Here is a 19,637-nt window from a genome sequence, read left to right as displayed (position 1 = left end):
TAAAAACAATTTAAACAAAAATTAAGGAAAAGTGCTGGCTGTAGTCCCTGCAACTCCATTCCCTGTTGTCAGCCGTTTCACTTCTCCGCGACCCTCCACCAGCCGAAGTTTTCGTGTGCCGCTCAGGTCGCTCACGCCGGGCGGCCCGACCGGGGACTGGAGCCAGGTGGGGTCCCCGCAAAACGCCAGGGCGCAGGTAGCGCCCGCGGAGCAGGGGAACACGGCCCCGCCGGGAGGCAAGCCCATCCCCGGGAGGGCAGGGGAGCGGCGGCGGAGAGAAGGAGGCAGAGCAGCTCCCGCCTCCCGCCCGCTCTCCTCCCCCTTCGCTCGCTCCCGCCTTTTGTGCGCCGAGCCCGGGCGTGAACGGGCGCCGGCGGCCGCGGAGCTGACGGGAGCCCCCGGCTCTTGGCTCCGGGAGCGGCGCTGTGGCGAGGGCGGCAGCGCCAGCCGCGGCCGCTCCCGTAACCAAGGCGCTGCCTGGCAAAGACACACAGACAGAGACGGACTGACAGACACACGCAGCGCGGAGCGGCTCGGGCTCGGGGGCCGCCTTTGCAGCGCCTCTCCTCCCTGCACCATGCTCTGCTCCAGGCAGCGCCCGCCCGCTGCTCCTTGAGAGAGCAGCGAGCCCCGCGCCTAGCTGAGAGGGCGACTGGCACCCGGCTCCCCCCCGCCCCCGGTTACCTGAGTTAGCTCCGTCCCGGGGACTTTCGCAGCGCCTCCGCCCGCTCCCGCCGTGGCAGCCCTTGGGCGGCGGGGGAGCGAGCCGCCAGCAGCCGGAGGGACTGCAGCCGCCGCCGGGGGAGCGGAGCTCGAGCCCCCGCCTCCGGAGCTCTTCATGGCGTCTCACCAGCAGACCAGGATCCAAGCCTACCTGGAGAAGAATAAGATCGGTCCCCTCTTCGAGGTAAGGTGCGCTCTTGCCGGCCGGCTCCTCCGCGGCGGGCAGCGGTGCGGGCGGGGGAGTCCCCGCGATGGCCGCGGCTCCCCGCGCAGCCCAGGTGAACGCAGGGGCGAGGATGAGTTTGAGGCGCTGCTTCGGCAGTGCCGGCACCCTTTGCCCTGCCCTGCCACCCCGCACCACGCGTGTACCCTCGTGTCCCTCTTCCACGCCCCTCCGAGTGCCGGAGTATCGCGCAGCCCTCCCTTCCCGGCTATCCCGCGGATGTGCCCCGCTTTTTCGCCCCGCCACGGACGCGCCGCCCTCTGCTCCGCACGATCCCGCGCGGATCCTGAAACAGGTGCCCCTTCGCCCTCCCACCCGCGGCCCCAGTCCCCGGGGGCGCCCCGTCGGCGCTGTCCGCCTGGCCTCTCCTCGGCGGCCGCGGAGCCGCGTACCCCGCACCCGCCCCGCTCGGCCGGGGGGAGGAGGCGCTTCCAAACCCCCCGTCTCCAGGGCGGCAGCGCTGAGCAGCGGGGACTGGGCGAGCCCCGAGGCGCTGCCCCTCCCTGACCGGCTAGCAGTGAGGGAGAGGTGGATGCCACCCCACCGGGAAACCCACCCTGTAGACCGGGCCCTCGGGAAGAACTCTGTCCTGCGAAAAGTCTGTGTCAATGGTGTTTTCTGAAATTTTTGTGTGCAGTCATACACTTGGGAACCGTATTTTTGCTATAGATTTTCTGTTTTCTTACAACGATGCACTTGCTTGGATTTGTAGATGCACATATGTGCATATTTTGCTATTTCAGTGCATAAACTGTGAATACTTAGAATTTGAAAGGGTACTAGAGCAATCACAATTATTACCATTTTATCATCCTGTTTCTCATGCAGTTTTCACATCTAAATGCACATATATTATACTCTGGCAGTATTATCCTAAGGCACAAGTCTCCCTTTTTCAGTATTTAACTTGTTCTCAATCAAGCTTACTATACATGAAATCTCTTTTATTCAGATGTGGTGGATGCCTTGTCCTCAGTGTATATTTTGGGTAACATTTGCCAATGCCCATAAAAAAGGTTCAAATTTTGTTAGAAAACTGTTCGTTAATGTTTTTATATTTTCTATGCGCTGAGGCTGTTGGAACAGACTGTGTTGGCTTAGTGTCAGAGGTGTTAGGTGCTTTTATTTTGCAATAAATAAAGCTCCGTTTGATGGAACAGTAACTGGGTACTGGGGAACAGCAGATGATTTTTCTAGTTAAGGAATTCATAAAAACTGAACCATTTGTGTGGTTCAGTTTCTGAATAAAGACTGTTCAATCAGCAGAGTTGCTAGGTGCTTGGCTGCCAGCTGGGTGAAACCACAACAATATGTAATAGACTCTTGTATATCTCAATGGAAATTAAATGCTTTGGGGTTATTGAGGAGTTAGGCCCTTGACAACTCCTTTTCTTCAAAATTTCCTTAACCCGTTGGTTTACTCATTAAAATTCAAACAAACTACTTGACATCACTGTTCTGAGTCCCTGTGTTTTAACCTAGTTTCTCAGTATAAGATGCTCATCTCTCCTGTTTAGATCCTTGTAGGATGCTTTAGTTATCAATAGTGGAGGGAAAGATGAAGTCGTATTTGCTACAGCATTTCATGTTTCACTACATATTTCACTCATCACTATAATGTAGGGATTTCATTTTGATAGAAAGAATCTGTAAAAGGCTCTTTGCATAACCTTGCAGGCTGTCTACAGCTTGTTAGTGTACTCCTGTATACCAGGAAGATTTTTTTTGGGGGGGGAAATCCACTTACACCTGAATACTAGTGAGTGGTTTCAAGATACAGGGGTGTAGTATTCCTGTAGTTGTTTACAGTTATTTTAATCCATAACACTGGGAGGGAGAGGATTGTAATTCTTATCTCCTCCACTTCCTGATTAGCTATTCAAAATCTACTTACATATTTCACTTGGTGATATACTTTTTGATTGCAACAGTTTATTGTAGATACGCTTGATCTTAGTAAGGGGAAGCCATGTATTTGAAGTTGATGGGAATTGATCAAAGGCTATGCATGGGATGAAGCTTGTACTCTATACTAGTATTCCTATTATATATTCATTGTGGTGTTTCAAGAATACCATGTGTTCACAGTCAGATATATTCACTAACACATCATTTTTTCATGTGTCTAAAAGTTCTGACACATTGAGAAAAGAGACCTGTGCTTCCTCTTTCATTCAGGAACAGCTAGCATTTTCTTATACCACTTCTAGTTTTGATGCTAATTAATCATCACTTGTCATGGATGACAGCTGTCTTTTTTTTCTGTGAGTACTAATTTTCTAATACCAAGTCAGAACAGAGCAGTCTTGGATTCAATTTTCTGCAGTGTTATTTGCTGAGCAGGTTGTGACTGCAGTTGCTCAATATATGCCTCAAGTCAACATTTTAGGAAGTGCAAAAAATAGTATTGGTTAATTGGGGGCAGTCACAGGAAAGAAGAATGTGGGTAGTGAACCTACAGGCTTCCTGAGATGAAGACAGAGATGGTGATGCATAAATAGATCGTATTTCATACTTGTGTAATGAAGGATCAGTGATCAGGAGGACTTTACACCATGGATTTTAGGCAACTGAACAGGCACAGTGAACTGACGGATGGAAGCTGGTGGTTTATTGAAGATAAAGTACGATTACCCTGCATTACAGTCAAGAACAGTAGTTGCTGCTCTTTGCTAGTTGGTCATTCTGTTCCAGTTGCTTGCAGTTATGCTGGTAGTGTCTGTTTTTTCTGTTCTGTCCTGTATTTGTGGCCCTCTGTTACTGTGGTTAGGGCTTCTTGTACTTCATTAACCAGCAGTATCGATTTAAGAACGTCTTTGCTGAAGTTTTGTATGGTGTGGCACTTGAATTATCCTTCTAATTTGTGTAAAAGAGTAGTGTTCAAGAGAAGTGCTGACACTTGAGATACAGAAAGACCTTAGGCCCTTCCTTGCTTGAAAAGTTGTTTCCATCTCTGTAAAGAAAAGTGAGGAATAAGCTCCTGGAGAAAGAACTAATGAGCTTGGGCTGACTCAGCAGGCATTGGTCTTATACTGACTACCAGTACCTGCTAGCAGATAGTAGGAAGCCCTATCCACTCAGCTATGAATGGTAACATACAGATTCACTTCATTCCAAACATTTTTACTCGTTAAATTCTAGTTTATGGGTTAGAGGTGGGAAGGAAGGTGGGTGGGAATTAGTGTATATATCTAAGACTGTCGATTTTGAGATTTAAGATAGATTTTAAACAACTTTGTTGCTTCCACGTCATTTTCCCCCACTGAACGTAGGTCCGTAAGTCATGGCTTTTCAAAAGTGTTATGTCTCTCCCATTTCATCTTTCAGGTGTCTCAGGTTTTTGCAGGTAAAATTCCTGTGAACCTATATGCCAACTTCTAAATGCCCCAGGGCATTGCAGGTGTTGTTAGTGGTGACGGTAAGATCTGAAGTTAACCCCTTAAATTCTGTCAGGTTTCATGAGCTGCCTTATTCTGTTCTGTGTAGCTTTTGTGTGTTGTGGGGAGGATTTTTTTCCATTTGCTTTTGAAATCTTAGACATCTTTCTGTAAGAGATTATTGGCATCTGAGAATACTGTGGCTAGACAACAAGTTTGGATTTGAGGAATGCCCTTTAGAAACGCCTCTGTTCTGGGATTTTTGTGGTAACATGTAGCATAGCACTACCTGATTTTTTTTTAGATTCTTTTTTTTTCACCTTAACTTGGAATGTAACATGAATTCTAAATATGAATTATTTCTGTGATGAAACTTCACTGCTGTTTTTTTTTTCCATCTTTCTGAAATGTGAACAGGAGGTGTGTGCCTAAAATTGGCTGGGACAGAATATTCAGAATCAGCACCCACTCATTTCTGTCTGAGTGAAGTATTGACCCACTTTGTGTTTCAAGCATCCAATCCAACAAATTCTTTTTGTGTGCTAATAATCTCAATGAACAATCCTGCTAGCTGTATCATACATCTAGTCTTCTGTATGATCGTATCTCTTTAGCATCCAGTTGTGTTCTTATTTGGGCAACCTGACAGTTTCTGTGAATTTGAAAGCTGGATCAGCACTCTTAGGAACAGATTGCAATAAATCTTCAAGAACTGTGAGATAAAATTAGTGTTTCAGAATTTTTTTATTTCTAGAACTGCAGCTGAAAAGCATCCAGCAGGTACACTGTTGTTATGCAAACCAGAGAACTGTGGTTCCTTTCAGTTACAAAAACCCAAAATAACTCTTCTCAAAATAAACATGTCAAACCCCTGGTTACCCGAGATTTTTTTCTCCAAGTAATATAGGGTTAGAACTGTAATTTATATTTCAAACAACATGAAGGCTATGTTCATAATACCACCCTTAGTTTTTCTCATTTAGCAGAAAAAAATGACTGAAACAAATATAATAAAATTTTATATTTTTTTTAATTTGTGTTCTGTTTTTTTTTTCCTAAATGAGATAGCATTATTGGTGTATATTATGCACTGGCTTCCATTATTTAAGTAAAGTATCTATGCTTCTGACTTAAACCTTAACCTATTTGGTAATAAACAGTATAGTGCATGTTGTGACTGACTTAGTCAAAATTTGGGAATGAATTTTGGATATTGGACTGTCTTTTGAAGAAACGTTTACCCTTGGTTCTTAAATACACAAATGTAGACATAGTCAACTTGAATGTCTTATTTACCACTTTAAGATTTCTCACAGTATCAAATTAAATTTTAAACTGCAATATCTACAATGTGAATGATAGAGATGCCCTCAAATAATTGTTTTCTGTTGATCTTGCTCAGATAATATTGTATTTTATTTTGGCGTCATACTTAAATGGTTAGATTCTGTTGCTAGTATGAAAGAGTCTGTATTCTGGATGATACAGACTTACTTACAGAAGCATTTAATTTCAAGCCACTAGTGGAGCCTTTGGTAGGCTGAGTTTTTCAGTACTTATACATCATAAGCATGATTTTAGGTGCTAGCTGATTACACAGTGACATTGTTTCAGCTTTGCAGTCCCTGGGCAGCCAGTAGCTGTTTTACAAGGGATTTGTGAAAACCATCAGTGATCTAGAAATGCTGTAGTGTTACACAGTGTGGGGTAGGGAATCATGTTCAAGTTCTAATTTTTGTTGTTACCTGCTACAGTAGGGCTTTGTGGTAGCCTTGATGTGCGCTTAAGTAAAAGACCTACTTAAGGGGAATGAAAGCCAAATGGAAAAATTGGTGTAGACATGTCCTTTGCTTTTTTGAGAATTCACTTTACATTCTGATAGTTGCCTTGGTAAAGTTGTCTTTAAGGGAAAATAAGTGAAAAAAAGCCCCTAATTAAAACTATGGACACACACTTCTCCACTGACAAACAGTTCCATGAGCAATGGCTTTATGCTTTTTACTTGGCTTTTGTGGTGACCAACAAGATGCAACAGTTGTCAGAAATTTCCTTGTGGTTGAGGAACTCAGTTCTACTCTCCTCTGGAATATGGGTTTAGGAAAAGAATGTTGTTCCTGAATGAGGAAGCATGTTTTACTGTTCTGCAGAAAGTGGGCTTCTTAGTTAGCTTCTTTATTTTGACAAACATACCTAGCAAGACAACTATTATTAATGTTAGCTTCTTTTAGAAATGTTACTTTGTAAATGGTGGTGTTTAAAAATTGAGTTAGAAACATAATTTTTAAGAGCGTATCAACATCATGTTCTTTTACAGTTTGCCTCAAATTTTGAAGGTCTAATCAATACTCTTTCCTTTTTTTTTCCCCAATGTTTTTTCTTCCCACTTGGTACTTTCCATTTTCTCTCTTGTTCATGCAAATTAAGAAGTGGGGACCAATAATTTCTCATTCTCAATTTTCTAGTGATTGTTTGTTTTTTGTAGTGATTTCTATTTACTATTTTTTTAAATCTTGGAATGTTTAAATTTTTTGGGAAACCTGCTTTTGTATGAGTGAGGGGTGATGGAGATACTTTGTTACCTCTGGACTAGAGAGGTGGCTTCAGGTATTTCTTTGTTCACCAACTTTTGGAACAAAGACTACCCAAGCACTTTTATGTCTGTATAATTCAGATGGAAATTAGGTGTTGTTTCCTGTATTCTGTATTATCTCCCTTGCACACTTTCTTGTTCTCCTAAGAAATGTCATACTAGCTGTGAAGTATGACGTCTTCTGTGTTAAGATGCTTCTCTGGCTGAAACCATGAGAAGTGGTTAAAAACCAGCTGAAAGCAACATTATTTTCAAATAGAATTGTTGGCAAACAATTGTTGGCCTCCTGCCTAAGGCAGTGTATTGTTTCAAACTTTACTGAAGGTGATGAAAAGCAGTACTCATTTCATAGGAGAAACAAGGATTCATGAGTTTAATCCTAGGACACAGGTAAAGAGCATGATCACTTGAAATGCACACCTATGCCTTTGCCAAGACAACCCAACATCTATGCTGTCATAGAATCATAGAATTAACTGGGTTGGAAGAGACCTTCAAGATCATCAAGTCCAACCCTTATAGATGTATAGATGGTAATATTCTTTCAACAAGCTTGTAACAGACACATTTTTGACAGCCTTAACTTTTATGTCAGGTGCCATATACTGTGCTGTGTTAATCTCTCCTTTGGCTACTCAGTTTCATTCAATATTTATTTCTAGTTCCGTCTCTTAAGTGTTCAGGCAGTCATTTGGCTGTAGCTATGATGCTCCTCTGGTTACAGTTATGAGAAACACCCATACAAAATGAGGAATGCATGTGAACTTGCTCACCCTTCATAAGAAGAAGGCTATTTTGCCTTATAAAATTTCAGTCCATACAGAGAGTGAAAACTGTTAGCTTCTTACTGTGTATTTACATGAACCATCCTTTCTCTTTCCTCATTTCCCATCTCCCCGCAATATTCAATGAATGAAATTAATGTATTCATGCCCCAGATTTCTCTATAGTGACTGGTACAATATACTTATCAAACTCTTTTGTTGGCTTCTGGAGGAGCTGTTTTCTGGGGCAGGAATGATGAGGTCTTTCAGCTGTGTTGGAGCCTTTTTAAATGGATCTTTCCACCTTTCATAGTCTGTTTTATTTCAGACACTCTGATAGTTTAGTGCTCAGAACTGCAGGCTGTGAGGCTGATTTAATAGCCAGTTGCTGCAGGTCCTGTTTGTCTTCATTGCTGGCTGCCCATTCCTGCTGTCCTTGTTCCAGAACTGGTAGTTGTGTCATACTACAGTTATCCGGTTTCGGAATATGAAATAGAAGAAAATGAAGTCTACAAAGAAGTGAAAAATGTTCAGTTGGCTGAGCTCAGTGGGTCATTATGTGATCTGATAAGGAGCATGGGCAGTGACTTGGGACAGAAAATGTACGTGACCAGAGAGTGAGGGGAAGGAGGGAAGCACAACTGTGTTTTTCTCCAGTAGCAAGTTGCTAAATGGGCATAAGTGATCTGTAAAGCTTATGAGCTTAAGTTAGCTTCATCTGGATCTTGGCTTTTAGAGGTGCAATTCTCCCCAGGTTGGGAGAATGTCACAGAGCCCAGCCCAGTCGATTCTGTGAAGGAGCAGAAGAGGGAATTGAATAATTAGGGAGGATGGCTGAATGAATTGGAAAGAAACAGACCATATGAATACACTGAGCCTGAAAGTGAGAATGGGAAGAGGGTGTGATGACAAAGATTAATGCTACATTGCCAACACGTTCTTTTTCTTTTCTATTTTTCTTCTTATAATCTTCAGTCAAATGGTTACCTGGCATCTGTACTTTCTTTTTCTAAGAGAAGGTCCTAGTGCTTGTAGTTGCTAAGAGTATAACCAAAGAGTGAGAATCACAGGACAAATATGAGAAAATATAACTTCTAGTCATCTAAAGAATATGCATGTTTTGCAGTGCCTGAGTCATATTTCTAGTACTTGTTCTTGTCTATAGTGCTTGGGCATAGATTTGTCGGGGAGTTAAAGTACTTAGCACTACTATTAACACTAGTTGCTGTGCCATGATCTCCTTCATCAAGAAGGAGTTACATTCCAATTGGACAAGGCATTGTACCTCTGCTGACATTTGTATGAGTGAATAAGTAAACTGATGATTGTGAAATGTTTCTCTGGTCAGGTCTCTATCTCAAAAAAAAAAGGAATTCTGAATGATAAGTTTCGGTACACTAGTGCAGAAAAGCTGTTCTGTATTGTTGATAACAGAATTTGTCCTAGAAGCCTAAGTAAGTGGAAACAGTCTCTTCTGGAGACATGGGAGATGATTCAAAGAACTGAAAAGGAAGGGTAGTTTCAGCTGGAGTTGACCTTTGAAGAGAACCTGTGGAAGCAATTCTGCACAGGGCATTTTGGAAGCAAAAAAGTTTATGAAACAGATTCTGTGGTAGTTTTGTAGAGGTGGAATTGGGGGGCACTTGTGTGAATAAGGATACAGTTTCTTTTAAAGCAGAAGAAAAGAGAGAGATGGGATAAGATTTCTGATTTCTGACTGGGTGTACTGGGATTTCTCAGACTGAAATGTGTATATGTGCATGTGCTAGGTAATGCATATAGACACTCTGAAACATTGGGACACACCTGATAATTCCATGTGTGCTGGACAGAGATCCTGTATAAGTGCAGCAGGTGTTGTGTGTTCCTGTTCAGACACATTGTATTAACTGCACGTGTCCATGGCAGTTTGGTGTGAAACACTCAATGCACTACACTCAACGTGACCTGGAAATTCATCTTCTGAAGCAGTTTGAAGAATCTCATCCTTCCTACCTAATGAAGACAAAGCAGAGGTGTCCAAGAAAACACAAACTGAGGAGAAAACCAAGGTTTGCAGATGCAAGTGGGTGTGCCGTTATGAACCACCACCTGTAATTGTGCTGAGGATGAACTCTTCTCAAGATTAACCTTAGAAAAATGACAGGCTGCAACTCACTGAGTATCTTTTTTAGACACATACTTTTGCATGATGTAGAGCCTCCAGGAAAAAAATAAAAAGGTGTTTCAGAGCTCCTGCGAAGTGTGCCATGGTTCAGAAAAAAGCTATTAGATAGTAATACCTGCAGTCTATTACAAAGTGTGAGATAGTGAAGCTATTTGGAGACAAAGAGTGGATGGAGACTTACTAATATGGAACAAAGAGGAGATAAACACAAATAGAAGACTAAGTTGCTGTAGTAACAGATTTAATCTGTGAAGGAGGAATACCTGAAAGAAAAAGCAGGGGAGAAAAAGGAGCAAAGGTAAATAAGAAACTCAAGAGAATTTATTTTATTCTATATTTCCCTATAATAATAAAAAAAAACTTAGAAGAATGAAGTTGGCCAAAATGAAGATCCAGTTAATATTTACTTAAACACTGAAGAAAAAGATAAGAGTTCAGGAGAAGGAATAAAACATACAGTAGTTGAGATACTGCAATGGTAGTCAGTTATCTGGCTGCTGCTCCTACTTCTGCTGCTGCTGTCCTGCTGCATTATCATGTATTATTCTGTGCTTGTGCTTCCCCTTTCTTTGTCTTGTTTTTCTGCACAGAGTCTGCAAACCACTCTGGGTCCTATGGTCTTCACATGGTTTAGGAGTTTTCACAGCAAGGCTCTGAGCTCATTATGGTTCTTCTGCTTCCTGTTCTATCTTTGTGCTACCTCAGTGTCTGGTAGTGCTTTTAATTCCTTTAATTGGTGCCACACAATCAAAACAAAATTGATTTCTCCCCCTTCTCTCCTGCTTAGTGTGGTGGTTCAGAGCACAGACAAGTCTCAAGGCTGCAGTATGATCCATATGATCACACTGCATTCCCACAGGGAGCCCTGCTGCAGTTGGTGAGACCCTGATTTACAAGAGGAAGGCCCTCACTCCAAACTAGGCAGATTTAGTCTAATATTAAATAAACAACAATCAAATCATCATGAAGCTTTAATAGGGCAATCGCTGTCAAGGCTGGGAAGTTACTTTGCAGTGTCAGAAACAAACAAAAGCATACACTGGTGACTCACAGGCATTGTTTTCTAAATAAAAATCATAAGAAAATGAGGCTAATAATGCTTTGGCTGTTATTAAAAGTAGCTCTACAACTCAAAAACCTGTCACATCTTCTAAAATTTCCCAGATCTCAGCTTCTAGAAATAAAGTGATTTTTAGTTGCCTAAACCATTGCAGTCTTGATGGTAGAAGTGTCTGATGAGAACTGATGGGCCTAACTCCAGTTCTATGTACAATTCAATTATTTGTCCTTAAATATTACCATTACTACCCATATAAAGTTTTAAATTGTTAGTACAGTAATATTTCCTTAAATATCCACTTAAGGCACTAGCTTTCGTGTAAAATATAGTCCTTCAGTCCTTTGTCTGGAAAATCTAAGCCAGAGGATAGCTCATGGATGTTGCAGGTCATGTCTCTGGCAGGTCAGTGAGGGCATGGTGACTAAATCTGCAGTAACAATTGACATGAAGAAGATAATCAAAGTGCAAATGTCAGTTTTTAGGAATATACCAGTTTTACATATGTGTTGAAGTTACTTTGTTCGGGCTAGAAAGTGATATCACCAAGTTAATTCATGGGATGTAATTATTAGAAGTCATATTTTTTAATGTATTCTTTTTTCCCGCAATTTTTTTTTTAATATATTAATTAGCTTATTTTTTTGGTACACAGAGACCAATAATAGTTTTTGAATTTATACTTATGCTTTGCATTATATAAAAATGGCTTTCATATTACCATCATATATGTAATTTAGCTAATCTGTAATTTACAGAGTGGAAAGTGTATCCTGCTTATGTAAGCTAGTATTTATTTAGCTGTCCCCATTATCTCAGACCTGCTTTATTTGTGGGCATGATATGATTAATGTCAGCCTTAAGCCTGTGTAACCAATGCACTTGGCCTCTCACAGGTCAAATAGTAGTGTCCAACATCTTCTATTTCAGAGACCGTTTTTTGCAGCTTGGTATTGATATTTTCAACTGCTATTTAAAACTAGCGTGAGAGAGATTTTTACTTAGGTTTTACTTACTTAGGTGAGGATTTTTTAAGGACTTGGACATGCAAGTAAGTTTTTAACAAAACAAATAAACAGCAATCTATGCGACAAATCACGAAGGTAAACTATATACCTTGTTCACCTTTTTTCCAGTAGGTCTACATATGAATCTGCATTTGAATGAATGTCATTTTCAGCCATAAGTTCTGGTATTATACTGAGAGGTAGAAAAGAAAAAGGTCAAAAATAGGATTAACAGCAGGTGGGTCACTTATACTTTAGCTTAAGTGTTCATATATCATATTTTGTGCTTGTCCTCAGGATGAAAGGTATACTGCCTTAAATTTCTTCGTAATAACACATTGATGAGCAGATGTGAGTAGGTCTGAGAATGGAAAATTTAAAGTCATCATTTTTGGATAGGGATTGTCAGCAATGTACGACTTAGGGCTGGGTAGAAATATATATTTTTTTTAATTCTTCTTGAAAAACACAGCTCCTTTAAACCTTTAAGTCTGATAATTTGAAATATTTTGTTAAAGCACCAGTAAGATTTTTGTGGCGAGTTGATTAACTGAACTTGCTCATTTGGCCTAATTGCTTGATGGAAATTATAGTTTGCATGTCTGTTAAGCTCCTGCACGCTCTCTTGGTTGTACTACAAACATGTTTGAATGGTATTTTCCATGAGTAGTTATACAGTGGTTTTGTCTAATATTTAAGCATTTGAAAATTTACTATAGTATTACACAAAATGGGATCTCACCATTCTCATAAGTCCTTATAATAATAGGTACCACAAGAAGCCTTTCTCAGAGCATCTCTTTGTCCTACTTTCAGTGGAACATTGGGTGTATTTCCTCTAGATTTCTATGATATCAAAAGATTCCATGACCCTGATATATGTCAGTAACATGATATATATGTATAAATATTGGTGGAAAAGCATAATGCTTTCTATGCTTCCCACCAGCTAGATGATTTTTGTGTTTGATCCATTACTTAAACATTATTTTCATATTTTATACAAAACTTGTTCAAATAATGACATTCAAATTTAAAGTCAGGCTGAACAAGTGTTACAGAATATGTTTTTAAAGGTCTGTGTGATTACTGTGATAGGTATAAATATGAACCACAGTAAGTTTGTATGAACAATTATAAACCAAACTTTCAAGCATTTGTGGTATAGCTTTTTTTTTGCTTTAAAGTCTGCTTTTTCATTAACATAGGAAATGAGATTTGAAAAAGAAACATGAAATTTGTCCAAATTAAAAATGCAGAGGACAAAACCCAGTTATGTGTTGTTTTAGTCCAGGGACAGTTACAGCCCCAGCCTGAAACTGTCTGCGGTGTTGGTGCAGCTGTGTAGTGCTGAGTGTTTAGAGCTATGCATTTGACATTAGACCATCTCTTCTGTTAAACATGTGCCTGGGTGTACTCTAATATGTATCGTATATTCTCGAGAAAGTTTAGTGTTTTTCCTCATAGAGTTCAATAGACTTACTGTTTTTTTACTTCTGCTCATCAGTTGTCTTTTGCTGAAGTTATCTTTCCTCAGCATGATTATAGGACATTCAGCCTCTGAAGAGTCTTCCAGTGACTCTTCCTGTGCAGAAGTTGTATGGGGATCTGTTCTTCCTCATGGTTCTCCAGAGGAATGGACATGCTTTGCAAAACACCAATTCTGGAAGTATGGAAGTAGAGTGAGAGGCTTTTCTCTCTTCTGATAGTGATCTAATCTTTCTCTGTGATTTGTAACAACATCTGTTTAATTGCAATTGTACACTGGTTAAAGGTATGTTTTGGCTCTGTGATTCTAGTAGCTAGATGGTGGTGAAAAAAAGAACATTTAAGTTACAGTTCTATACAGTATGTTGTAGTTGTGTTTCAGCACAGGGAATTGATGTTTGGATGTGGAAATAACTCAGAACCGTCCTGATACAAGTGTTTAGATTGAATTTTTGATGTTACATACTGCAGGATTAAAATACAGCATTTCTTAAATGAACAAAGCTAAATATTACTTAGGTATCCATGCTATTCTTCATATACTACGGAATTATGTCTGTCGTTTTTATCTCTTTCCATGCCTTCTAGGGAATATGGTTGTCTTTTTCACATTTCAAGATGTGAAAAAGGAACATAATAGGTTATCCTTCCTATATGTAGTTAGATCAATTATCTTCTGAAAACCTCTGCCATCTTTATATTGGATTTTCACCTGCTGCCTGCAACAAGGAAAAGGTACCCTATTAATAGAAATTGTAGACATATTGCAAACAAGAACTTCTGCCAGAAGAGTTTTGAGTCTTATTTCAAGGCAGCACAAAAGTAATAAATGAGGTAAGCAAGTAAATCTGTGGAGGGGATCTTGGAGCATGCATTTTCAGCAGGTAACCTTGGTGCCTGCTTTGCAAGAATAGGTTTTGCTTTATAGGAGCAGTCATCTGGGCAGCACGTTGTTCACCTTCAGTAGGCTGTGTCATCTCCTGGGCTCAGACCTCAGCCTTGACAGATTTTTGTGTGTTCAAACCTTGACACTTGAAGGGCCTGCTTCTCAGGAGAATCCCAGATGGCAGCCTGGGGGTTGTTCTGCGAGTCTGATCCACTTTTAGACAGAGACAGTAACTATAACTTCTCAGGGCTCTGACAGAGCAATGAACCTGGTAGTGCCACTGGGAGGCAGTTTGGGATCCCCAGAAAGTGGCTTCAGACATGTAGAACACGGGTACCTCTACACTCAGTGTTAACATTTCCTTCCCCTAGCAATTTTGCTACTGTGTCTCTCGTACCTGATCCTTCATGGTTCATGCTGCATTGTAAACTTGAATACTTCAAGCCTGCACTGTTTAGATCAAAATGGACACCTGCATGTCTTTTTTCGTGTGTGTACCTAATCTTCAATGTTTTTCTTTTAGTCTGACTATGATGGGGTCATCATTCTCAGAAGTTTCTTTGCCTTGAGCAGCAGAAGTATCTGTTTTAATTTGACTTGAAATAAAGAGATTATCCATGAAGGCAAAGAATTTTAGGAATCTATTAGAACTTTGAAAATAATATCAAGGAGGAAAAAAAAAATATCATTAAAGCTTCTCTGACATCTTGCTGGCTGACAAGGAAAATCATACGAATAATTTTGGCTTAACTGATGGATGATGAATAGTCCGTATGGAACCTGTCAGAGGTGGATTTTGTTTCCAGTTGAACTGAAATTATTAAGTTGTCTTCCCAGTTGGGGCTGGGATTCAGGTGCACTGATATTCATTATTAGGAATAAAATAGTTGCCAGTATCATGTGGTAGAATTCAATAGGTGGTAGTACACAAAATGCAGGAAGATGTATAATATAGAAACAAATTGGTCAATATTTCTTTTTTATTAGTTAATCTAGTTATTTAGATACTTACTAGAATATTTTTAATTCATGCACTAATAATCAAATTTTTTTTATATCTGTGGACTGATGGCAAAAGATTCCTGTATTTTTGCATTTAAAGAGACCAATTCTTTTCATTCTAATTTCATTGTGGGTCTTGCTTTTTTTTCCAAATGGCAAAGTTCAAATGTATGTGTTAATTAGTAAAAAGCTTCATCTACATCTAAATGAACACAGGTTAAAATAAATGCTAATATAAAAGTGTTACTTGTAATAGTAAAAAGATTTTTATAGTTTTCCACTTTCAGTTAGAAAAGCAGAGTATGAGAAGTGTTTAACAAAACTGAACAAGACTGAGTGTTCTCAAAAGTGTTTGAGAGCTTGCAGATAGTCTGCAGTGGTGATTGTTCTGACAAGATGCTGTGCATGGTTTTTTTACCTGTGACAAGCAAATCAGTGTGACATTTCCTGTGGGGGGAAAAGAGGATACAAGTAGCTTTAGATCAGTCAAACAACCACTTATTTGTGAAATAACTTCGTCTTCTTAAAATACTGTATAAAAAACACTCCTTAATCTTGTTTAAGGAGTTTCAGCTACAACTGCAAAATATAAATTCTACAGATATAAAATAACTCTTTGTATTTTGCTGTGGTGAAAATTAATTTCCAGATTTTTCTATGGCAACAAATTCTGACCTTTCCAGTTCAGAAGCCTCTGTTGTATTGGTGCATATTAAGTATTTAGATCTATTTAAAAAGGTGATTACAACATTGGTATGAAGTCTTAAGAGACCAAGTCAATCTCACACAGGTAAATAAAAGGAAATTAAGATGTGTATCTGAATAGATATTAATCTATTCAAAGTGTATGAATAGAACTTGTAATTAGACTGCATATTACCAACTGCTGTTTAGTTGCTGTACTAAAGGAACATCTCCAAATGACATGATTTAAGTAAATTCTAACAATGAGGGAGCATCTGTTAGTTTCTTTGGCATTTGTTTAGTGATCATTACCTGAGCAAACAGGGTAGGCAACTAAAGTCAAGATAATTAAATCTGTGTTAGAACTTCCCCGCCTTGGACTCTGGTAACTCACATTCTCCATTTTGTGTCACTGTAGTTGCTGGTTATTATTTGAAGTTCCATATGAATAGTTTAAAAGTTCTTGGTCAAGATTAAAAAAATATGAAAACAATTTTTATAATAAATTTAATGCAGAGAACTTACGCAGAATATTTATTAACTTTGGCTACACACACTGGGCAGTAGAAATTTTTAAAATATCATCTCCTCTTTGTTCATATTTGTTTTCCTCTATAACTTGAGTAAATACAATCCACTAGTAATTCAAAGTTATTTGTTTCCTTTTTTTCACAGGAGAGGTAATATTTATTTGCCTTTTACAGATAATGCAAGAGCTACAGTGTCTTGTTCCAAAAGCTGTCAGAGCAGAGTACCTGCTAATGTATACATATAATAGCTTGAATTTTAATTTTTCTGCTAATGTGGGCCTGATTTTCTGCGGCTTCATCATGCCTAGTATCCTGTGGTTTATGCTACATGCTAGCTGCATGCACTGGTGGAACCACTGGAAGACATCCAGTGGTCTTTTCCAAAGGCAGACTTGCTGCCCGTAATCCAAACACAAACTCACAGAGTGTCAGTTTATGCGGTGCTTTATTCAGGGCCCGGGGTCCCTGTGGACTCCTGTCCCAAGACAGGTACCCAAAGACCCACATTTTGAACGCATCTTTTATACTATTTTCCAAGCAAGGTTACATGATTGGTTTTACATTTCACAGGAGACACAGCAGTCAAACATAAACTTACATATCACTTTGATTATATTCAAGTATTAATCCATTTACCTAACTGTAAACATCGTATAATTAAATCCCACCACCAGATTACATCCTATCTCTAGTTGCAAATTTTTCTTGTCTCGGTTCTACTTGACTTATTGTTTCTTTTTGGTCAGCACAGCCTTAATGTCTAAGCAGTCCCAACTTAGCTCTGACATGCCCTGACTTGTTTCTGGCAGGGGTCTTTTCAGGCCTATGCTCCATACTGCAACAGACTTAAAACTGTGGAATGAGCATCAGGCCAAGGCTGCATTGAAAATAAGGCTTTGGTCTCTGTATGGGATTCTGTTGTGTAAAAGTGATGCTAACTTAAAAGGTTCCCTGATGTTCATACTTCTGTGATTGCAGGTATGGGATTGCTCAGTACCTCCCTTTTAAGACAAGGCCAACAAAGCAAAAATCATTGAGGATGCAATCCAAGAAATGATGTGCATCTAGTTACAAACCAAATTGCTGAAATTCCCGTGGAGTCTGGAATTTGTTAGTCACGTTGTTAGGTCTGAACACTGCATGGGTAGTACTATGTGTCTATCTAGAAACCCCACATACTATGAACTTGTCCATAGTACTAAATGCCAAAGTACAAAGCAATGTCTGAAATATTACCTGGGTCTCAAGTGTCAAGCTAGAGGTAAAAGCGGGTGTTACTGTGCAGTTTTTCAGAGATAGTCATAGCAATTAGAAAATAATCTTTACTTGCACTGTGAATTTTTTTGGATTACGGCTTAGTCCTCAGCTTTTTTGAAGTTGTTTTTTGTTTGTTTGATTTTTTTCCCCAATTTGACAGGGCTTTCTTTGAGGCCATGCCACTGTTGGTGGAAAGAGCCCCAGTGCACACCTTGTAATTAACAGTGCAGTGAAGCAAGCAGGGGGATTAGGGGGTGTTTCAGGAAATGGCTGGGGCAAGTGTCCACCTTGCTTATGACTTTAGATAGAACTAGGACTTTCATTAGCATTGCATTAAATAATTGCTTGCTGCATAACTCCAGATTTAAGTCCTCAGTCTTCTGCTGGAAATATTACCTATTGAAATCTGGGATTTTAAGTAGTGAAAATGAGACTTTTAATTCCTAGACGAAATTTATCAATGTCATACTTCTGCTATTGTGCATTTAAATTTTATAATGAGACTGTAACTGAAAGAGGGGAAAAAAGAGCAAATATGAAATCACGTCTTTTATGGTAACTTTCTTCAAGCAATTGACAAATAAATTGTGATAAATGGAACTAGGAGAAAAGCATGAGAAATGATAAATGAGCAACACATATTTCTGATAAGTTTTTCTTCTGGTAATATATCAGTAGTATATTCAATATGTGGTCTAATTTGGAAACAGGTATTTACATTTTTTTAACTTTACTGCAATAAGTGGTTGGGAAAGGGGGCTGTGGGGAGAAAGAAGAGCACCTGAGAAGTGTGGTTGGTTGCTGCTTACATTTTGAAAATGTGTATTCTCCAAGTTTTCCATGGGATACTATTGAAAAAATTTTCATCAATCTTCAAAACATTTGCCTAGTTAGTTAGATTCTAGGATCTTATTTTCTTTGGGGTAGGCTCCCAGAAGGAATGAAATGTTTGCAATTCTGCAGTCACAGAGCAGTGATGTAATTCATCAAAGTGTTTTAATCCTGTTATCTGGCTTTATAATTATTTACTTCTACATTTTTTACTACTGTATACAAAATACCTAAGCTTAAGTGCTTTGCTGAGTCAATCCCTTAGTATACCAATTTTTTTTTTCATATATGGCCTTCTCTTGATAACCACTCGTAAACACTTAATAACCATTACTATAGTGGTACTGTATTGAGTCTGGCTGGGGTAGAGTTGATTTTCTTCATAGCAGGCCGTATGGTGGTGTATTTCAGAGATGTGACCAAAACAGTGTTGATACACTAGTCTTTTAGCTGTTGCTGAGCAGTGCTTGCACAGGGTCAAGGCATTCTCTGTTCCTCTCTCTGCCCACCAGCAAACAGATTTGGGGTGGGTGAGAGGCTGGGAGGGGACACAGCTGGGATAGCTGACCCAACCTGAGCAAAGAGATATTCCTTACCCTATAATGTCATGCTTGACAATAAAAACTGGGGAGTAAATTTTCTGAAGCAGCCATTGCTTGAGGACTTGAGTGATTGCCTTGGCATCACTTGTTCTTTGTTTTCACTTTTGGTTTTGTTGTTTGTTTTTTTTTTTTTTCTCTTCCTTGTCGTTATTAAGTTGTCTTTATCTTGACCTATGAATTTTTCTTGGTTTTACTCTTCCCATTCTCTCCCCCATCCTACTGTGGTGGGTGGGAATGAATAAGTAGCTAGTGGGTTCTTGGCTGCTGGCTGGGGTCAACCTACCAGGGGTAGCCACAAAAATACCTGCTGCATTACCCTCCCTCAGAAAATAAAAAATTGTGTCTGAAGGTTTAAGCTAAGTCAGTGAAGTTTAAACTGGAAATATGATGAGATTTTTTTTTAAACAGTTGCAGTAATGAATCAGTGAATGCAGTGGAACAAGTGACTT

At 39.7% G+C, this 19,637-nt stretch overlaps 1 protein-coding gene across 4 annotated transcripts in view; it reads left to right on the top strand.

Annotated features, from left to right (window-relative positions):
• Positions 1–643: 643 nt before the first annotated feature.
• CUNH8orf34 (chromosome unknown C8orf34 homolog) overlaps positions 644–19,637 on the top strand; it is a 165,217-nt gene continuing 146,223 nt past the window's right edge. For all 4 annotated transcript variants that reach the window (XM_050318965.1, XM_050318975.1, XM_050318947.1 and 1 more), the window contains exon 1: positions 644–907. In XM_050318965.1, coding sequence (XP_050174922.1) covers positions 839–907 — 69 coding nt within the window. In that variant the 5' untranslated portion in view covers positions 644–838. The remainder of the gene's footprint in view (positions 908–19,637) is intronic.

This window comes from Myiozetetes cayanensis, unplaced genomic scaffold (assembly GCF_022539395.1).
Source record: "Myiozetetes cayanensis isolate MyiCay16 unplaced genomic scaffold, myiCay2020 scf1, whole genome shotgun sequence".
Taxonomy (NCBI): domain Eukaryota; kingdom Metazoa; phylum Chordata; class Aves; order Passeriformes; family Tyrannidae; genus Myiozetetes; species Myiozetetes cayanensis.
The sequence above is the reverse complement of the archived record's forward strand: the minus strand, read 5'-3'. Positions and strand labels throughout refer to the sequence as shown.